Source organism: Daldinia vernicosa (assembly GCF_022497035.1).
Source record: "Daldinia vernicosa strain CBS 139.73 unplaced genomic scaffold F5Y00scaffold_34, whole genome shotgun sequence".
Lineage (NCBI taxonomy): Eukaryota > Fungi > Ascomycota > Sordariomycetes > Xylariales > Hypoxylaceae > Daldinia > Daldinia vernicosa.
Window position 1 is genome coordinate 59,548 of NW_025953950.1, and position 16,291 is coordinate 75,838.

General features: G+C 47.6%; 6 protein-coding genes across 6 annotated transcripts; 3 read left to right on the forward strand and 3 right to left on the reverse strand.

Annotated features, from left to right (window-relative positions):
- Window positions 1-2,785: 2,785 nt before the first annotated feature.
- F5Y00DRAFT_117731 (glycoside hydrolase family 93 protein) lies at window positions 2,786-4,559 on the reverse strand. Its single transcript, XM_048003995.1, has 2 exons — window positions 3,437-4,559; window positions 2,786-3,332 (listed from the first exon to the last, which is right to left on the reverse strand). The coding sequence occupies exons 1-2, from the start codon at window positions 4,132-4,134 to the stop codon at window positions 2,942-2,944; spliced, it is 1,089 nt and encodes a 362-aa protein (XP_047863315.1). The 5' UTR covers window positions 4,135-4,559; the 3' UTR covers window positions 2,786-2,941.
- Window positions 4,560-5,832: 1,273 nt separating this feature from the next.
- Window positions 5,833-6,936, forward strand: F5Y00DRAFT_241316 (uncharacterized protein). Its single transcript, XM_048008361.1, has 2 exons — window positions 5,833-6,365; window positions 6,448-6,936. Exons 1-2 carry the CDS (start codon window positions 6,181-6,183, stop codon window positions 6,518-6,520), a joined length of 258 nt encoding a protein of 85 aa, XP_047863316.1. The 5' UTR covers window positions 5,833-6,180; the 3' UTR covers window positions 6,521-6,936.
- Window positions 6,417-8,694, reverse strand: F5Y00DRAFT_117398 (putative monooxygenase). The gene has a single exon (XM_048003993.1). It carries the CDS (start codon window positions 8,271-8,273, stop codon window positions 6,870-6,872), a length of 1,404 nt encoding a protein of 467 aa, XP_047863317.1. The 5' UTR covers window positions 8,274-8,694; the 3' UTR covers window positions 6,417-6,869.
- Window positions 8,695-9,143: 449 nt separating this feature from the next.
- On the forward strand, window positions 9,144-11,147 carry F5Y00DRAFT_271125 (MFS general substrate transporter; the record flags this gene model as incomplete). Its single annotated transcript, XM_048012737.1, has 5 exons — window positions 9,144-9,195; window positions 9,253-9,389; window positions 9,443-9,913; window positions 9,965-10,745; window positions 10,811-11,147. The coding sequence occupies 5 exons, from the start codon at window positions 9,144-9,146 to the stop codon at window positions 11,029-11,031; spliced, it is 1,662 nt and encodes a 553-aa protein (XP_047863318.1). The 3' UTR covers window positions 11,032-11,147.
- Window positions 11,148-11,414: 267 nt separating this feature from the next.
- On the forward strand, window positions 11,415-13,506 carry F5Y00DRAFT_241329 (actin-related protein, ARP1 class). The gene is made up of 3 exons (XM_048008362.1): window positions 11,415-12,149; window positions 12,225-12,995; window positions 13,050-13,506. Exons 1-3 carry the CDS (start codon window positions 11,841-11,843, stop codon window positions 13,110-13,112), a joined length of 1,143 nt encoding a protein of 380 aa, XP_047863319.1. The 5' UTR covers window positions 11,415-11,840; the 3' UTR covers window positions 13,113-13,506.
- Window positions 13,507-14,541: 1,035 nt separating this feature from the next.
- On the reverse strand, window positions 14,542-15,481 carry F5Y00DRAFT_118069 (uncharacterized protein). Its single transcript, XM_048003996.1, has one exon. The coding sequence runs from the start codon at window positions 15,136-15,138 to the stop codon at window positions 14,707-14,709; it is 432 nt and encodes a 143-aa protein (XP_047863320.1). The 5' UTR covers window positions 15,139-15,481; the 3' UTR covers window positions 14,542-14,706.
- Window positions 15,482-16,291: the final 810 nt, after the last annotated feature.

Below are 16,291 nucleotides of genomic sequence, written 5' to 3' on the forward strand. Positions count from 1 at the left end.
CACCGCAGCCTTTGGTCTTGCCTTATGGTGGTAATGCAAAGCTAGGCTCCTATATAGCGGAACATACAGCTATTGCTGCAACTTTCTTTGCCTTCTCCCCGAAGTGAAGGACGGGCCAATAACTTAAGTGTGGCGAGCCCTACATAATATGTTGCGGGGGTTGAAGACGCGTTCTCAGATAGAAAACATTGGCTGAATGTGAGGCGGGTTATAGAATTCAAAACCAGCAGTATCCATAGATGCAGTCCGCCCTTTTACCATATTCGTTCATCATAGACCAGCCTCGCCATAAATAAAAATAAAGAGTTGAGTTGAAGAGCAGCAAGTAAAAAATGTTTAAAAACAACCTACCGGTAGTGATTAATACCCTTTCGGTACTCAATCCAGTACGGCTGCAAGGCTTCCTCGTCATGGTCCGTAAGGGAATTTAGCTGGCAAGCTTAAGGCTCAAGTAGACACCAAAACGGATTAGGATCGCGCCGATCGGGATTTTACGCTGCGTAAAAGATAAATGGTATAAATGGTATGGTATTCCTCATCATAGCGCAACAATGGTCTCACGAAGTCGGCGTGCAAATGTCCATTGGGGAAGAGAACATTCAACCGGAAAGATTAGGTTAGGAGGTAGGTTAGGTGTAGTTTGGCACATAGAAGATGAACTTCCTAGGAACAAGTCAATGTTGTACGTACATGGCGAGAATTAGTGTCGACGGTCAATTGTCCATAAAGTGGCCCGTGCAATGCGATAGGTCTAAGATGTGGACCTAGTCGCTTGTCGGATTATTGTTTTGGCGGACTTTATAAGGCGAGGCCATACGGAAATGATCTCGAGAGCCGTACCTTCTTTTATTTAAATTACTACCATCATTACCTAATGTGAAAACCTAAATACTATATTCATTTATGTAGTCATGAGATAGAATAGGGACTTGCCTGCTAGATCTTAAATCGAGGATTACTTTAGCGGGAAACCCATTTTTTTGGCTCATGGAAATAGGAAATTACCGTCCAAGATTAATATAACCGTTGCACTTGCACTATCCACTACCCAATGTCACACACGAACATTTTGCAATTACCTAGGTACTTGCGTAAATTACACCTGAATGAGGTACGTAAGTCACTCCTTATTTCATTCTTTCCTATAACTACACGTATTTGCTTGATGCACTTCCATCCGTTTATGTCCACTTCATCCAAGTATACCTACCGATTATACCGATCAGAAGACCGCCTCCACCGAGACCAATGACCAATCATATAAGACCTTTTATTAGCAACGTTTCAATATTTCTCGTATGGATTCCCAACCGCATAATTGACACGTCGCGTATTATCTATCCATCATCGCGGTAAGCGCTGTTGAAGAGGTTTAGTTACCTATGCCAATAATTACTTGAAGAATAATTAGTTTTATTATGCTGTCTTACGTGTTCAATAGGAAAATATAAGTATCAGCTTTTCGCTATACTAAACAAGCAATATTACCAGTCAGATTTATAGCGCGCGCTTAAAATGCGCGACTCGCAATGTTAATATTCGATGTCATATTTCATGGTGCGGCCATACACGAGGATGGTGAGTCCCCCACGCTTTGGAATCATGTGTCAGTGTTGATAATAGCGCAAAAGTACCTCTTAAACATTTCAATACTTAGAGGCTAAGAAGAGTATAGAACGAGCCTATTTATTCCGTATCTATTTTACCTAACCTTCCCGGAAATATCAGCGCAATAATCATGTAATATCACGTTACACACAGCAGTTTGATTTACTACCTCTTATACTACTGAACTAATTTAATGAGCCTTGATTATTTTGCCATGTCTGGTATAAACAACTACCCAAAGCTGCAAAAAACTAAAAACTCAACATTCGATTTAGAGCTACATCAAGTACTTCGTACATCGCACCCAAGTCCACTTATGTATTAGAAAACTACCGACAGTCTTTTTCATAGCACCGCAACTACAAGCTGTCCTTCGACTTCCGGGTGAAGGGGGTTGGTAGTTAATGAAAACTCCGCCTTAGACCTCAGCAGAACATAGAAGATGCAAGCTGTATTACCATTTCGATATACTATACGTTTGTCAAAGCTCTACATTCAAGCTCGCATACTTTGTGAGACTGCGATAGCATCTCTGCATCTACGGAATGTAGGTAAAACCCAGGGCTGTTGACATCCTTCTTTGCCACAGTAGATTCTAGCCAACTAGAAACAAGGACATCCATCGACTAAATCTGATTGGCTACCCACCTCCTAAACATCATCGTCGGAAGCATGTATCCCAAGTGTACGTATGCTTGTTTACGATGATAGTTGCGATAGATCATATTGATCAAGACGTACGAAATACACCTACAATTAAGCGGCTTCGCTGATTTTACAGTCAAGTCACCTAGGATAAATGCGCCCAGCGGCCGATGTCACGTAGCCAGCTCATTAAGTGGCCCAATAATACAAATCCGATCGTAGCTGAACAAGTCGCCAAGAACTCACCCGTAAAATCTTGACGCTGCAGCCAACGCCCCTTACAATAATGTGATGTCAAAGACCTCGAGAGATAGTGTACAGACTTCCGTCGAAATCGATAGGCAGCGATGGAAATTCTGCCTACGGCACCCGACATACGCAGATCTATTCACGTTCTCGATACTTTTATACCTAGTCAAGAAGGTGCTACTGGAGGCTCTGGGTAACAGCATCCGCTGAAGGCTCCTATCCTACGGCAGTTGATTCAAGCATATTGATAATCAAACTGATATTTGCAGTTCATAATATCCGTAGAATATAGACAACGAATAGAACTATATACAATCTAGATAGATTCAACGACCAAAGCCCAAACCTCCTCTCTCTTCTCAAGATTCCCCCCCCCCAAGGCACAAGAAGCAGGACCATCTATCCTCTTCCTACCACAAACATACAAACAACCGCCGCCCTAATCCTGCAACTCGTACAACTGACTAACAGCCCCCAGCCCATCCTTCGAATACAGCGCCAAGAAATGCGTAGCGTCGCGATTAAACACGCCCGGCCAATGCGACGCCGCCTCGCCGGTAACCACGCTGCCGGACCACGTCTTGCCGCCGTCCACGCTGGTAATAACCTTCATCTGCGCCCCGTCGTACCCGCTCGTGCCCTCCACGTCCTCGTTCGTCATGAAGCTGGCCACCAGCGTGCCCCACACGTTGTACACCTGCGGCGCCCCCGCCAGCTTCCCGTCGCGCGCCGTGTATAGCCGGCCGCGCGACCCCCACGACCGTCCGTCGTCGTGCGAGAGCACGTAGTTGACCGAGAAGACGCCGCTTTCGGTGTTTTCGAAGACGGCACTATGTATGGCGCGTTAGTATTTCCATCCGTTATTCCATGTGACGATTACCTAGAAGCCCAGCCCCTAAGTAGGTAGAGAACGTTGGGGAGTAAAAGTACTGACATGAGATTTCCGTCATTGTCAATAGGCGCAACACCAACCATGCCATCGCGAGAAGTCTTGTCGCCGCCCGAGACGGCAATCCAGTTAGACCACGTCGCGCCGCCGTCCGTGGAGTACTTCATGAAGTTGTCCTGGTCGCCCGCGTTGTTCTCAGCAGAGTAATAGCACTGCAGCGACCCGTCCCTAGCGATCCGCAGGAACGGCTCCCAAAGGCCGTTGACGCCTGACGGGACGTGCTCCTCGACGGTAGAGAGATACTTGAAGGTCTTGCCGCCGTCGTCCGAGTACGAGATCGAGATGCGGAAGTACGTGTAGTGCCAGTCGGCACCCGTGCGATCGTGGTTCCGGTACGCGTATAGGATGCGACCGTTAGGGAGCTGAAGCGGCATGGCATTGTTGATGTCGTGGGTTGCGATTTCGCCTCGGAACACTTCACCGAGATATTCCCACGACTGGCCGCCGTTGGTAGACTTCACAACGCGCAGGACATTCTGGGTGCCGTCCTTGGCGGTGTACCCGCCTATCAGGCTACCGTCGTTCATAAAGCTAACTCGGACGTACTCAGAGTTGGTGTCGATCACCACCGGCTCGCCGGCTTTCACGACGCGGCCCGGCAGGCGCTTGGCAAGGGAGGCCGGGGCGGCTGATGCTACCCCGATGGTGGCGAGTGCCGCGAAGAGGATTTTAGAGATGAACATGATGCACAGCGCTGATTATGCTTGTAGTTGACGTATGCAGATCGTGATCGTCACACAGCCTATGTATGTAGATCATGATATGGGCACCAAGTAGCTATAATATACCTGAACACCGTGACACATTATCGCAATGTCTGTGCTAGTACTACCATTAGAAATGTCATCGCATCCTCGGTTCCCCGACGGGGAGAGAGCCCGTAGCCTTGGCGAAATCATCATCGTGGGATTCACTAGCTAGCTGAATATACATAGATAGCAGTATGCGAGGTCCAATTGTCAAGTGTAACTATCTAGTTTCGGCAGCGTAGTCCTTTTGTATAAGCTCAATATGGAGTACAGTGGATTACTTATAGATGGTTAGAGACTCAAATGGAGCATCGACTAGGGTGAAAGTTGAATTTGGGTTGTTTTAGTAGGCCGGTTCCAATCCTCATTCGAGAAGGTGGTTTCGCCAGGTCGGTATGTGCCAGGCATTGGGCTCGTGGCGGTTCCGAAAGCTATGATTGTTCCAAGGCTGGATCGTGCGTTATGATTGTTTATACATTAGGTACGCAAGGTTATCTTGGAATTCGTACCTTGAGTCAAAGTCTAAGGCTCCTTGGTATTCCTTTGTAGCGCCTTGAGGGATGCGCAATGAGGCAGGTAATGGAACGTTCCAATCAAAGACAGCTTTGCTGTACTTTTTGGGCATTGGGAACGTGTTTCACCGACTCCTACCGAGCGGCGATGTGACATCAAGTTCGGCCTTATGTATTGAAATCGGATATATTTAGTAGACTGAAGCGAAACTAACATTGTGCCAGCGCTGTCAAGATTAACATATTTACCGAGACCATGATGACTACTTTTTAAGTTCTATGTGTTAGAATTATGAATACGGGCGAAGTCGTACTTTTGCGGGATTCGAGTCTGACGGTCTAGACCTACATAGGTCCGCTGTAAGTGAGCTAATAGAGCATCTGGTCCCTCAACGTATTCTATTTTGAAGATATACCGGAACAGAAAAACTAGAATGCAAAATTCAGATATATGAAAGAGTATATAAGAAAAGGTGTGGTAATAGATAGGTATCTACGTATTAAATAATCGAAGCAATTCTCTTGCAACAAGGTTGTCACGTCAAATATAAACATGAAAGTAATAATTGACGGACAAAAAGACCAAAATAAGCTCGAGCTAGCAAGGAACATTCAAAAATCACGTGCCTACACTAAATCCAGACTTTTCCCACCCGTGGTCAATCTTTACATAACCCGACAGCCCCGACCCGCTCTTCTCCCTCCTACAACTCCACCGGCCGACTCCGATCACACCACCCATCGCTAACATCGTACCACGCAGCAGGCCAGAATGCCATAAGCGCGTATCCAACGACCTGATTTTTCAGCCTCTCATCTCCGGTCCCTTTTCGCCGTGTTGCTAGCTATCGCCCTTCTAGCTGAATACGCGCAGCCGCATGGCGTGACACGATGGACTGCCCTCACCAGATAGCTGGATAGCTAAGGCGCAGAGACCCATTCGTACATACATACAGGAGTCGACGGTAAGCTTTCTGGGGATGGTGCCGCATGCCGTCATGGACCACCTGTCAGAACCGCGGCGCTGGATTCCCAGCTAAGCCTTGAACGGGTCCTGGGTCATACGTTCGCCAGTATCTACGAAGATTCTGGCTCTGGCTCTGGGGCCGTGGAGTGTCGTTGGGAGCGTGATTATTATTGTCCTTTGCCGTAGTGGCCGGACGTTGCGTGTAATATGAGAGCGGCCGTGAGTCTGGGAATTTGGAATAATGTGTATCATCATCATCAGCATCAGCATCATCAGCATCATAGACATCTTCACTCATCAATCATAAAACATTTCAAAAAAGACATCTCCTCTCCAAAGTCTCAATAAATAGAGCAATATAGACATCGCACCTCTCCAGAAGTTCATCTCAACTCAGAAAAAAGTCTATTTCGAAACCTTGTCTTATTAGACACCTTGAACTATAACGACAAACCATCCACACTTGTTAAACTATCTAAGTTTCAACCCCCTAAAATCAATATGTCAGCTATCGCCATTAACGCCGCCCGATCCCCCCTTTCCGCTCTTGCCCGACAAGCTTTCAAGAGCTTCCGGCAATCAGCCAGGATCGTTGAGGGCCCTACCGAAGCACTCCCCTCAGCCGGCCCGTCTCAACGCGGTGACTGGGGCCGCATCGCACGATCTCGTCTTGGTGTTGCTGCAGTGTAAGTTTCATCTCATCTTCGAACCCTTATATATATATACCTGCACATGATGAAGAACGCAGAGCTGACTGTCATATCATAGATACTTCCCTGCTTTAGGCGGCTTCCTCTCATGGCCTTTCATCAGCAAGGCCATCCTCGACGGCCACATGTGATAGTTCTAATTCGCTTCGAACATGTATTACCTTTACATATATACCGGGTTATATAATACCTACCATTCACTACATCGACGACTACACACCTGTACATAGAGTCTTCCGCATTTACGGCATCCGGAAGGCGTTTTTGGTTTGCCAGAGAGAAACAGAATAACTGGCTGTTTTCTACATCATGATATCAGAGGCGTTCCGGCTCACTACCTAATCAGTTTGAAGAAGGCAAATAGGGGGGGGAATTGAGAAGGAGAAGCGGAAAAATCGTCTAGAGTCGTACTGCATTCTTGGAAGTCGTACAACGTTGTCGACCATCTTCAACCTCTTCTATACGTCTATATATACCTATTTAAGATATAACAGTGCCGTTGACCGCATGAGCGGCAGCAGAAATATCAGTTCCTTTATCAGTTCCACTTCCGTATTCGAGATAGCCGTGCTTTCCTTCGGGTAGGTGTAGCTTTCTTGCCTCGCTAGTATCGTGTAAGCCCGTGCGTCTTAAGACTTCAACTGTGCGCTCGTAGTTATCCTCGGCATATTTCTCAGCATCAAACCCAAGTATCCAGGCCTCGCGTCTTAGCCTCATACTTTCCGGGTTCTTCTTAGCGGCGTCGAAATCCGCCTTATGCCATATATCACGTGTCTGTTCGCCCGTCTTCTGTGCAGATTTGACGCGCTCGTACCGGATTGCTTCAAACGCTGCAACTGCTTCCTGGACTTTGTCGGGGCCGCCGCATTCGCGCAGGCATACGGCGATTGTTACGCCGTCCTCCATCGCCTGCGACGCTCCCTGAATAGATGTCGGCAAAAATGGATGGGCCGAGTCACCAATTAGAGCAATACGCCTACCTTTTGAAATCCATGTTGGTAAGGGGTCACGGTAAACGAGCTTCCAGTCGATTAGGGGCGATGGCGTTTTGTCCAGGATCTTCTGTATGATAGGATCCCAGCCTTCGAGCACTTTGCGCGCGTCTTCGAGCGGCGCCTCAAGTTGCCAACTCTCTTCGATGTCCGCCTCGTCCTTATGCGTACATACCCACGAGAAATCCTTCCCGTTCTTCATGCAGGCTGCGATGAAGTGTACGTCTGGACCAAGCCAAGCAACGTGCTGGTCACCGCCCTCGGTAAAGAATTTGGTGTCAGGATCCTTTGCGATCTCGTCGGCGCTGAACCAACTGCGGTATACAGCGTAGCCAGAAGGCTTAGGCTTATCCTCAAATCCGAGAACGATCTTGCGGCCCTTACTACGTACGCCCTCGGCCGCGATCACGACATCAGCCGTAATTCGCTCGCCATTTTCGAGGACTACGCCCGCTTCTTTATCGTCTTCGAGATAGTCTTCGACACGGGCATTGAGCCGAATCTTGACGCCAATTTCTTTAGCATGGTTATAAACGACCTCGTGGAACTCGCCGCGGTGGCCATCATAACGGATTCCAAACTCTGCGTCTTCGCCCTCCCAGTATTGGGTGAAGAGCGTTTCCCCTTTCCAGGATTTCAGAGTGATCGCGTCAGCTCTCATACTAAGGGGCTCCAATTGCTCAGCGACACCTGGCCATCGACGGAATAATCGCGATGAGTTAGGTCCAAACGAAATAATGTCGCCTAGGAGCTTAAGCTCTGGGAATTTCTCGAGCACTAATACATCATGTCCCTTACGGTGGCACTCTATTGCAGCTGTTAGTCCTGCGAAACCCGTGCCCACCACGATCACCTTGATGCCTGTCTGCGCAGATTCCTGTGGCTGGGCCATTTTGCTAAATATATTCGTCTTATTGATAAATCGTTTCGATCTTCCCTCTATCTTTCTTAAACATCGGGATTAGCGGAGTAGGCGGTTATTATTAATCCGTCTTTGAGTTGACCTCGGGTATGATCAACTGGCTGGATCAGTCTAACCTAACTGCAAAGGCCTCGCGTTCTCACATGACATCTAAACTGGCTGAGCGGCACATACTTCTACTTGTGCATTGTTGAATCTCCACGGTGGAGGAATGAACTTGCCTACCTAGTTCTTCAACCTAACTATATTAAAATCAATATTCCCCGCATCAGGACCTGGAAGGATATCGGCAGTTGCGCCGCGACGGTAGTCTCTGGACCGTAGTACGAGATGATGGTTAAATGTCGAAGTGATTATCCCAGACGGGTTCTATATAGCCCTTGATCGCAGCAGCCAATAAAAAGCTCAATGAGATAGGATACTTGGGTTCTGGGTCGTTAACCCCTTGTTCAATTCCGAGTGGAGAAGCTCGCGGAGCCGTCTGATACCCCGTAGAATACTTATTTCCCCAAGTTTAGAGGCGCGGAGTTTTTGTTAATCAAGTTTGGGATGTGCGGAGAGCCTGTGGATCTGTGCTTATTTCGTCGGCAATGGTAACGGGGAGCAGTACGATGCTACGCTATACTGCATATGCGTCTCGCCGTCATTTGAACCCTTGCCTGTACATTCTTGGCCACTGCGAGGAGTAGGTAGTCAGTGCTTATCAACATGGATCTCCAATTGTTACATATGTATTTTAGACATGGTTTCCCCCTAGACGAGTGCCAGTAACGTCAATTGATTTCGTAGAACAGTAGATCGACGACTACAAGATCATTCACGTCGAAGTAAACTGGCACGATGCCTTGGGGAATCCTCGAGACCAAGCATGAGGGCAATGTCCCCGGAACAGGTACGGAAATCTCTTAAAATGAAAAAGCGGTAAAACAGACGCTGATCCAAGTTCCAGTCATACTTGCGGATCAGTCTGATATACCAGACGAATACCGAAACGTCTCTCGAGAGCTGCTCAAACATGGTACCGGGAAGTATTCCAATATCATATTGACTCCTCAGCCAAGCGACTCTCCCAACGATCCTCTTAATGTGAGTTCACTACAGCAGAGAAGCTTGGGAATCGAGAACTCACAAGAACGTAGTGGCCGACATGGCGCAAAGATGTTATTCTTGTTATCGTAGGTCTATCCGCCGGAGTTGTTGGCGCGTATGGGCCGATGATTTCACCGGGTTTTGTCGAAATTGCCGCAGCGCTCAATGTAACGATCAATACGCTTTCTCAAGCAACAGCCTGGGTGGTTTTGACGATTGGGCTCTCACTCTTCGTCTTCAACCCGCTAGCTAAAAAGGTTGGGCGGCGTCCGGTATATGTGATATCGAGCATCATTATGCTCTCCGGAAGCATCTGGGGAGCCCTTGCGAAGGATTACAGTAGCTTCTTGGGTAGTAGAATATGGAGCGGCTTAGGGATGGCACCTTACGAGATACTCGTCCAGTGCACAATCGCCGACATCTATTATGTCCACCAACGGGCCACTAGAATCGCTGTCTGGAATATGTTCTTGTTATGTGGTATTAGCGGAGGCGCTCTTATTGCCGGTTATATTATCGAGGTAAGTCGTATTCGGGGCTCTGCTGTGCTAAACTCGCTAACATCTCCATAGGATCAAGGCTGGCAGTGGACTTTGATCTGGTGTGCCATAATCTTTGGCATGCTTCTCCCTTTCGTGATACTCTTTGTTCCCGAAACCGCGTATAGAAGACAGTCGTTTGAGCAACAGCTAGCAGTTAAAGGCGCGGCTAGCCAAGATGCCAAGCCAGAGACTTCAGAGAAGAAGGATACCTCGTCCGGGCCAGAGGACAGTGCTAAGGTGGAAACTATAGAGACTGGTGTGGTGACTGAACGTAAAGATTCGTATCTACGAAGCTTGAAACTCTGGAGTGGTACCATTTATACCAGCACACCCCTTTGGAAGATCTTTCTGCGTCCGGTCATCGTCTTTTTCTATCCAGCCGTCCTTTGGGCATTCTTGCTTTACGGGGTCACCTTGACTTGGATCGTGGTATTTAGCGTCGTGAACGCAGTCATCTTCACGGCACCGCCGTACAATTTCTCGGTATCAGAGACAGGGTTGATCTCACTCTCCCCGTTCATTCTCACCTTCGTAGGTGAGGTCTTATCGGGCCCATTGACAGACTGGGTCTGCATGTACCTGGCCAAGAAGAATCGTGGTATCTACGAGCCCGAGTTTCGATTACCACCGATTATCATATCATTCTTTGTTGGTATCGTCGGCTTCTTTGGATTTGGCGTTACTGTTCATTATCAAACTCATTGGACAGGGCCAGTTTTATGCTTTGGTTTAGCAAACATGAGTCTTGCTCTGTCTAACGCATCTGTTTTTGGTTACGTGATCGACGCTCATAAGGAGTTAAGCGAAGAAGGTATACTTCCTCTTATTCATTGTCTGTGGTAGTCTCAGGTATATGCTAATCATTATCTCTTGTAGCATTCGTGGCTATCAATGCTCGAAATATTCTGACCTTTGGTTTGACCTATTTCGTCAACGACTGGTTAGCAAAAGATGGAGTCCTCGCGGTCTTCAATGTACTCGGTGCCGTGTTTGTCGCCGTAAATGTATTGACTATTCCTCTATGGATTTTCGGCAAGCGAATTAGAGCGTATATCGCTAGTAACGAAGCGCTGCACCAATTCATGCACGAAGATTAGATGGTAATAGTATTGAGATGAGATTTGAAATGGTTAATATTGATGTACTGTGAGAGGCTTCTTTGAATGTAATTTCCAAATTTCTAGAGTTAGATTTACAAGATTAAAAGGATAAGAATTGACTTCTATAATAGAAAACCTTATGGAATAATTTAGGTAAAAAGTGACTGTTTGGCGATATATCTTGTTGTACTTCGTACCTCTTAGCGTCAATAGTGGCTGGCTGAGTGGGCAATCCGAGATAAGGTAGTGGTCAGTGCACTAAGCGAAATCGAGCTTGGACCACGTGTAAATACGTACTCCATTCGACACGAACCCCTGCAGGAGCTCCTGAACCATCCAAAGAAAGGGAAAGGGCAACTGGGCAAAGGCGCGTCGTGAATTTTGAAGCTTCGCCGAAAAATTGACCCCAAGCCGATCGCCAACGCCAACGCTGTACAACCTTTCCACTCGACCACCACCACACGAAATGCTTCTTGGACTTACGAGGTGACGACCGAACCCTTTTTTTTCTACGTCCACTTGCTATTTTATAGTTAATAATAATACTCTTGAACCTCCGAATTCGCTTCAAACTGCTACGAACCCCTTGTGGCCAATAAACAAAGGACACCGACTTTGTCTGATTGTAATTTGCAAAAAATTACAAATTACGGTTTGGTAGTGAAGGGCAGAAACTCGCAATTCTCAGATACGAAAGTGAAGGATTAGACGGTTAAGGGTCAAGTGTAAAGGGGAGACGGGAGTGGATACGATACATACGAAGAGCTGCTTAAACGCCCAAACGCTCAAACGCCCAGACGCCCACAATGACAGACTCCCTCCACAACGCGCCCATTGTACTGGATAATGGTTCTGGTACAATTCGGGCGGGCTTTGCAGGAGACGATCTACCTAAATGTTACTTCCCCTCCTTCGTAGGTCGGCCGAAGCACCTGCGAGTACTTGCTGGTGCCTTAGAAGGCGAGGTATTCATCGGTCAAAAGGCGGCGACGGAGCTAAGAGGGCTCCTAAAGATAAGATACCCTTTAGAGCATGGCATAGTCACGGATTGGGACGATATGGAGAAGATATGGGAGTATGTCTATAGCGAAGGACTAAAGACTATCAGCGAAGAGGTATGTATGATCCTATGATCCTAGACCCCCTCCCTATTCCAATATCGACACCTCTAATATTGATGTTTCCACCAGCATCCTGTCCTCTTAACCGAACCACCACTTAACCCGCGAGCAAATCGTGACACGGCAGCTCAAATACTTTTCGAGACTTTTAATGTTCCCGCCCTATACACCTCTATCCAAGCTGTCCTCTCCCTCTACGCCAGCGGACGTACCACGGGTTGCGTGTTAGATTCGGGCGACGGTGTCTCGCATGCGGTTCCTGTATACGAGGGGTTTGCAATCCCCTCTTCTATGCGCCGTATCGATGTTGCCGGCCGTGACGTCACCGAGTACATGCAGACGCTGCTGCGCAAGAGTGGCTACGTCTTCCATACGAGCGCTGAAAAGGAAGTTGTGCGGTTAATCAAGGAAGCAGTTTCATATGTGGCTATAAACCCTAAGCAAGAGGAGAAAGATTGGCAGAGTGCGAAGCTAGACCAGGGCAAAACGGCAGAGTACGTGTTACCTGATGGTAACCGACTGCGCGTAGGCCAGGAACGTTTCCGTGCGCCCGAGATCCTGTTCGACCCTGAGCTCATCGGGTTAGAGTACCCGGGCATCCAGCAGATCGTAACAGACGCCATCAACAGGACGGATCTAGACCTACGTAAGGCGCTTTACGCCAACATTGTATTATCCGGCGGCAGTACCCTAACCAAGGGTTTCGGTGATCGTCTGCTGAGCGAAGTGAAGAAGCTCGCTGTCAAGGACATGCGGATCAAGATCTTCGCACCCCCCGAGCGCAAGTACTCAACCTGGATCGGAGGTAGCATTCTTGCGGGCTTAAGCACGTTCAGAAAGGTGCGTTTGCTGTTTCACGATCCCCGGACTAAAGATATACTAATAGGATGATAGATGTGGGTTAGCATCGACGACTGGCACGAGGACCCCGACATAATTCACAAGAAACTAACATAATCTCCCTTTGCATCTCATTTTCGGAATACCAAAAAAATAGATCGGGGAGATTTCACAAGTCATGATAACTCGGACCAGGGAAAGGAGGTCAGCAAGTTACGAATTAGCGATCTCCCGGTCCGAGCGTAGCAGGTACGAAGGGATTTCATGGTAAGGCAGCATAGCGTAAGCGCAGCGAGAGACTCATTTCCACTTTAAACAACAGTCCATAGATGTAGTAGATAGTGTATGGCTGCAACGGACACTCTAGCGAGTTGAGGCTCTTGCAATGTCTGAAGGGGGGAAGAGAGGACGGGGAGGGAAAGGAGAAGCCGGTAAGCTTGTGTGTCAGATTATTGGCGGAATACTTAAGTCATCTACGTAGATGAATGATACCCAGACGTTTAAGATCCCATATGAGATGAGATGATGATATACGCGTTACGTGATGATGATGATGATTATGATAACGTTTACGTCTATTGGTTTGCTGTATGCTACCTGGTAGTATAGGTAGTATATAGCGGCGCATCTTTGGCGCTTAGGACGTCTAAGCTAGGGTACTTCCCAAGAGGAACAGAGCTAGAGTGTCGCCTGACATAAGAATGAGCTAGGTCGGAATGTGTAAGTAATCCTGTGACCTAAAGTGTTGCTAAGGTTACAGAAAGTAAAAATTAAGGAGGCTAAAGACTTATAGTACGGTAAGACCAACAAGGCAGTCAGAAGTCAGAAGAGAAAATTAATGGCCGGGCCTTGGCATTTCACCCCAAATTCAACACCACACACACTATAGTCAAAAATAAACACGAAATACGGTGATAAAAAATAAGAAAAATCATAATCTAACTCTTTGGCTGTTACTATTGTTTAAGATTATTTTTATATTTTTACCATGATCATTTTATCATGCGTTTTACTTTAATCATTCAAGGAGGTCAAATGCCAAGACCCGGCCATTAATTTTCGCTCCAGGCTGCAAGGTAATACTCTACGCGATGCAAACGTGAATCAAGTGCGGATGATGCAAGTATAATTCATAGGTAGGGGGTTTTAATTCTTCGTAGTTATCTTAACTACCTATGTCCATCCCATCCAGCGCAATGCTATGTGCATGCCTTCCCAAACCTCAAAACGCAAAGACTTTTTTTCAGCTAAAAAGTCGCTGTAGGGGGGGTATATATATATCGCTCGTAAATATTCACCAGAAACAAACGACGCCGTTGATCGTTATGAGGTTTTCCTTCGTCCCGGAGTCTACCAGCCGGAAGGGAGAGTGTTGCGGGTGATACCTAATGTTCCCTATTATCCTATTTTCTCCCGTAAACCAAATCTTCGAGCTTCCCTGTTTGCTCTGAGGCCCCCAAACTTTTTTTTTCTCTCCCGTCCTTCTTTTCCCGTGCTCTGTTCTCTAGAGCTCATGATGATTGATGCCCACCTGTCTGCTCATACCCGTAGTTGATTGAGTACGATGATGCCCGAAACTCCGATGCGCCTTGCTTTCCCATGATGACGATGACGATGATAATGATGAAGCAGAGAGATGATGATGTGTTGAAATATATATATCGTGGTAAATTAATAGTTGTTGTTCATTTAGCGGGAGCTGTTACGACTCTTAGCGCCGGTGGCTTATGCGGCTCCATATGTTGGACAGGCTACCTGAGCTGCTTGAGCTGCTTGAGCTATGCTGGCTGGAAGCATCGCTGCCCTTGCGGGAGGTGCTAGAGCCGCTAGCACCATAGACATTTCCGGCGCCGCCCCGGCCAACGTAGCCGACGGGCTTCTGCTCGATGTGGCTTTTGTGGGTGAATTCCTCGTCGAACGACAGAACAGGCTTTGCTGCTGCGACGTGCGCGTTGCCTGCTCCTCCTCGTCCGGAATAGAAGCGCGATGTGGTGTGTTGCACTGATGTCGGCTTTGTCGCTACGCCGGACGATGGCGTTGTGGTAGGAGCCCGGAAGTAGTTACCGGCGCCGCCTCGTCCCGAGTGGGTGTACGAGTCCTTCGGGACGGTTGGGTGAGGCTCGGTGATCATGAGGTCAGGCATCTTGGATTACTCTTGGACAGCAACGAGGCTGATATGTATGTCTGCGATACTTGCGAGATCAGGTGGATGTTGTTTCCGGTGGGAAGCTTTTACGATGAATAGTGGCAGCAAAATAGTATAACAGATCTTCAAGATGGGTCGGTGGGACGGAGGGCACGGGGCTAATATACATATTTTTATCGTGAGGACCAGGGGAGCAACCCCTTTGTCATAAGTTCCACCGTAGTTCGCGAGAAAGTTCCAGGTTTGCCGCACGTGGCAGCAGGACAAGAGTTTAGGAACAAAGCCGGCCACGATACGTAACTACGTACTTGATCCTAGAGCAGAGCATAAATCCTATTAAGGAAAATTTTCACGGCCCCAAGGAGGTGGTGGTGGTATACGCGGCGCACGCAAGACGTTTGATGGTCCGGTCGAATTTTGCTTCCCACATAGGGCTGGTAAACTCAGAAAAGACCGACCAGACAGGAAAAACCATCGTCTTGGCGGGGACCAAATCGTAAGGGAAACACGTATAACCTAGTAACATGTAATGAGTGGAATCTGGGGTAACCGCGTGATGGATCCCACTAACAAAGAAATTAGCTAACAGGAGCTCTCAGACTGGCAGAAGTTGATGTAGTTACGAAATCGGGTCTTGGGCAAAGGCATCATGAGACCTGCAGAGGAGTTTTTTGTACCTAAGCATTACCCCATAGTTTGCTCCCTCGCCGCTAGACAGGGATTCGTGCAGGATGGGCAAGAATGGGCTCTCGGTGGTGCAATTGGTGGTGTAATTGGTCTCGCTTCTGCTTTTAGACGAGTTGGAATCTTGTTGACTGGGTGGTCTGGTAACTCATACATAGTAATTACATACATACCTACGTACTCATAAGTAGGAACAAAGGCCCGGCAAACGTCATGCTGTACGTATATTTGCTTAGGTATGTAGACATATGTATATAGAGACCTGTAGGACGAGGTCAGCCAATCCTTTAGTCCTCTCCCGTGTAAGTCCATGTAAGTCCACTGCAGGTACGGGCGTTGATCGAAAGAGCCGCTACAATTCGTCAACCAATAGATCTAAAGCCTGATCACTTTGATTGGTTGGCGACGGTTGAGATCAATCAAGGGCTGGATTTCGCCATACGCTTATATTCTAATAGGCGATTTG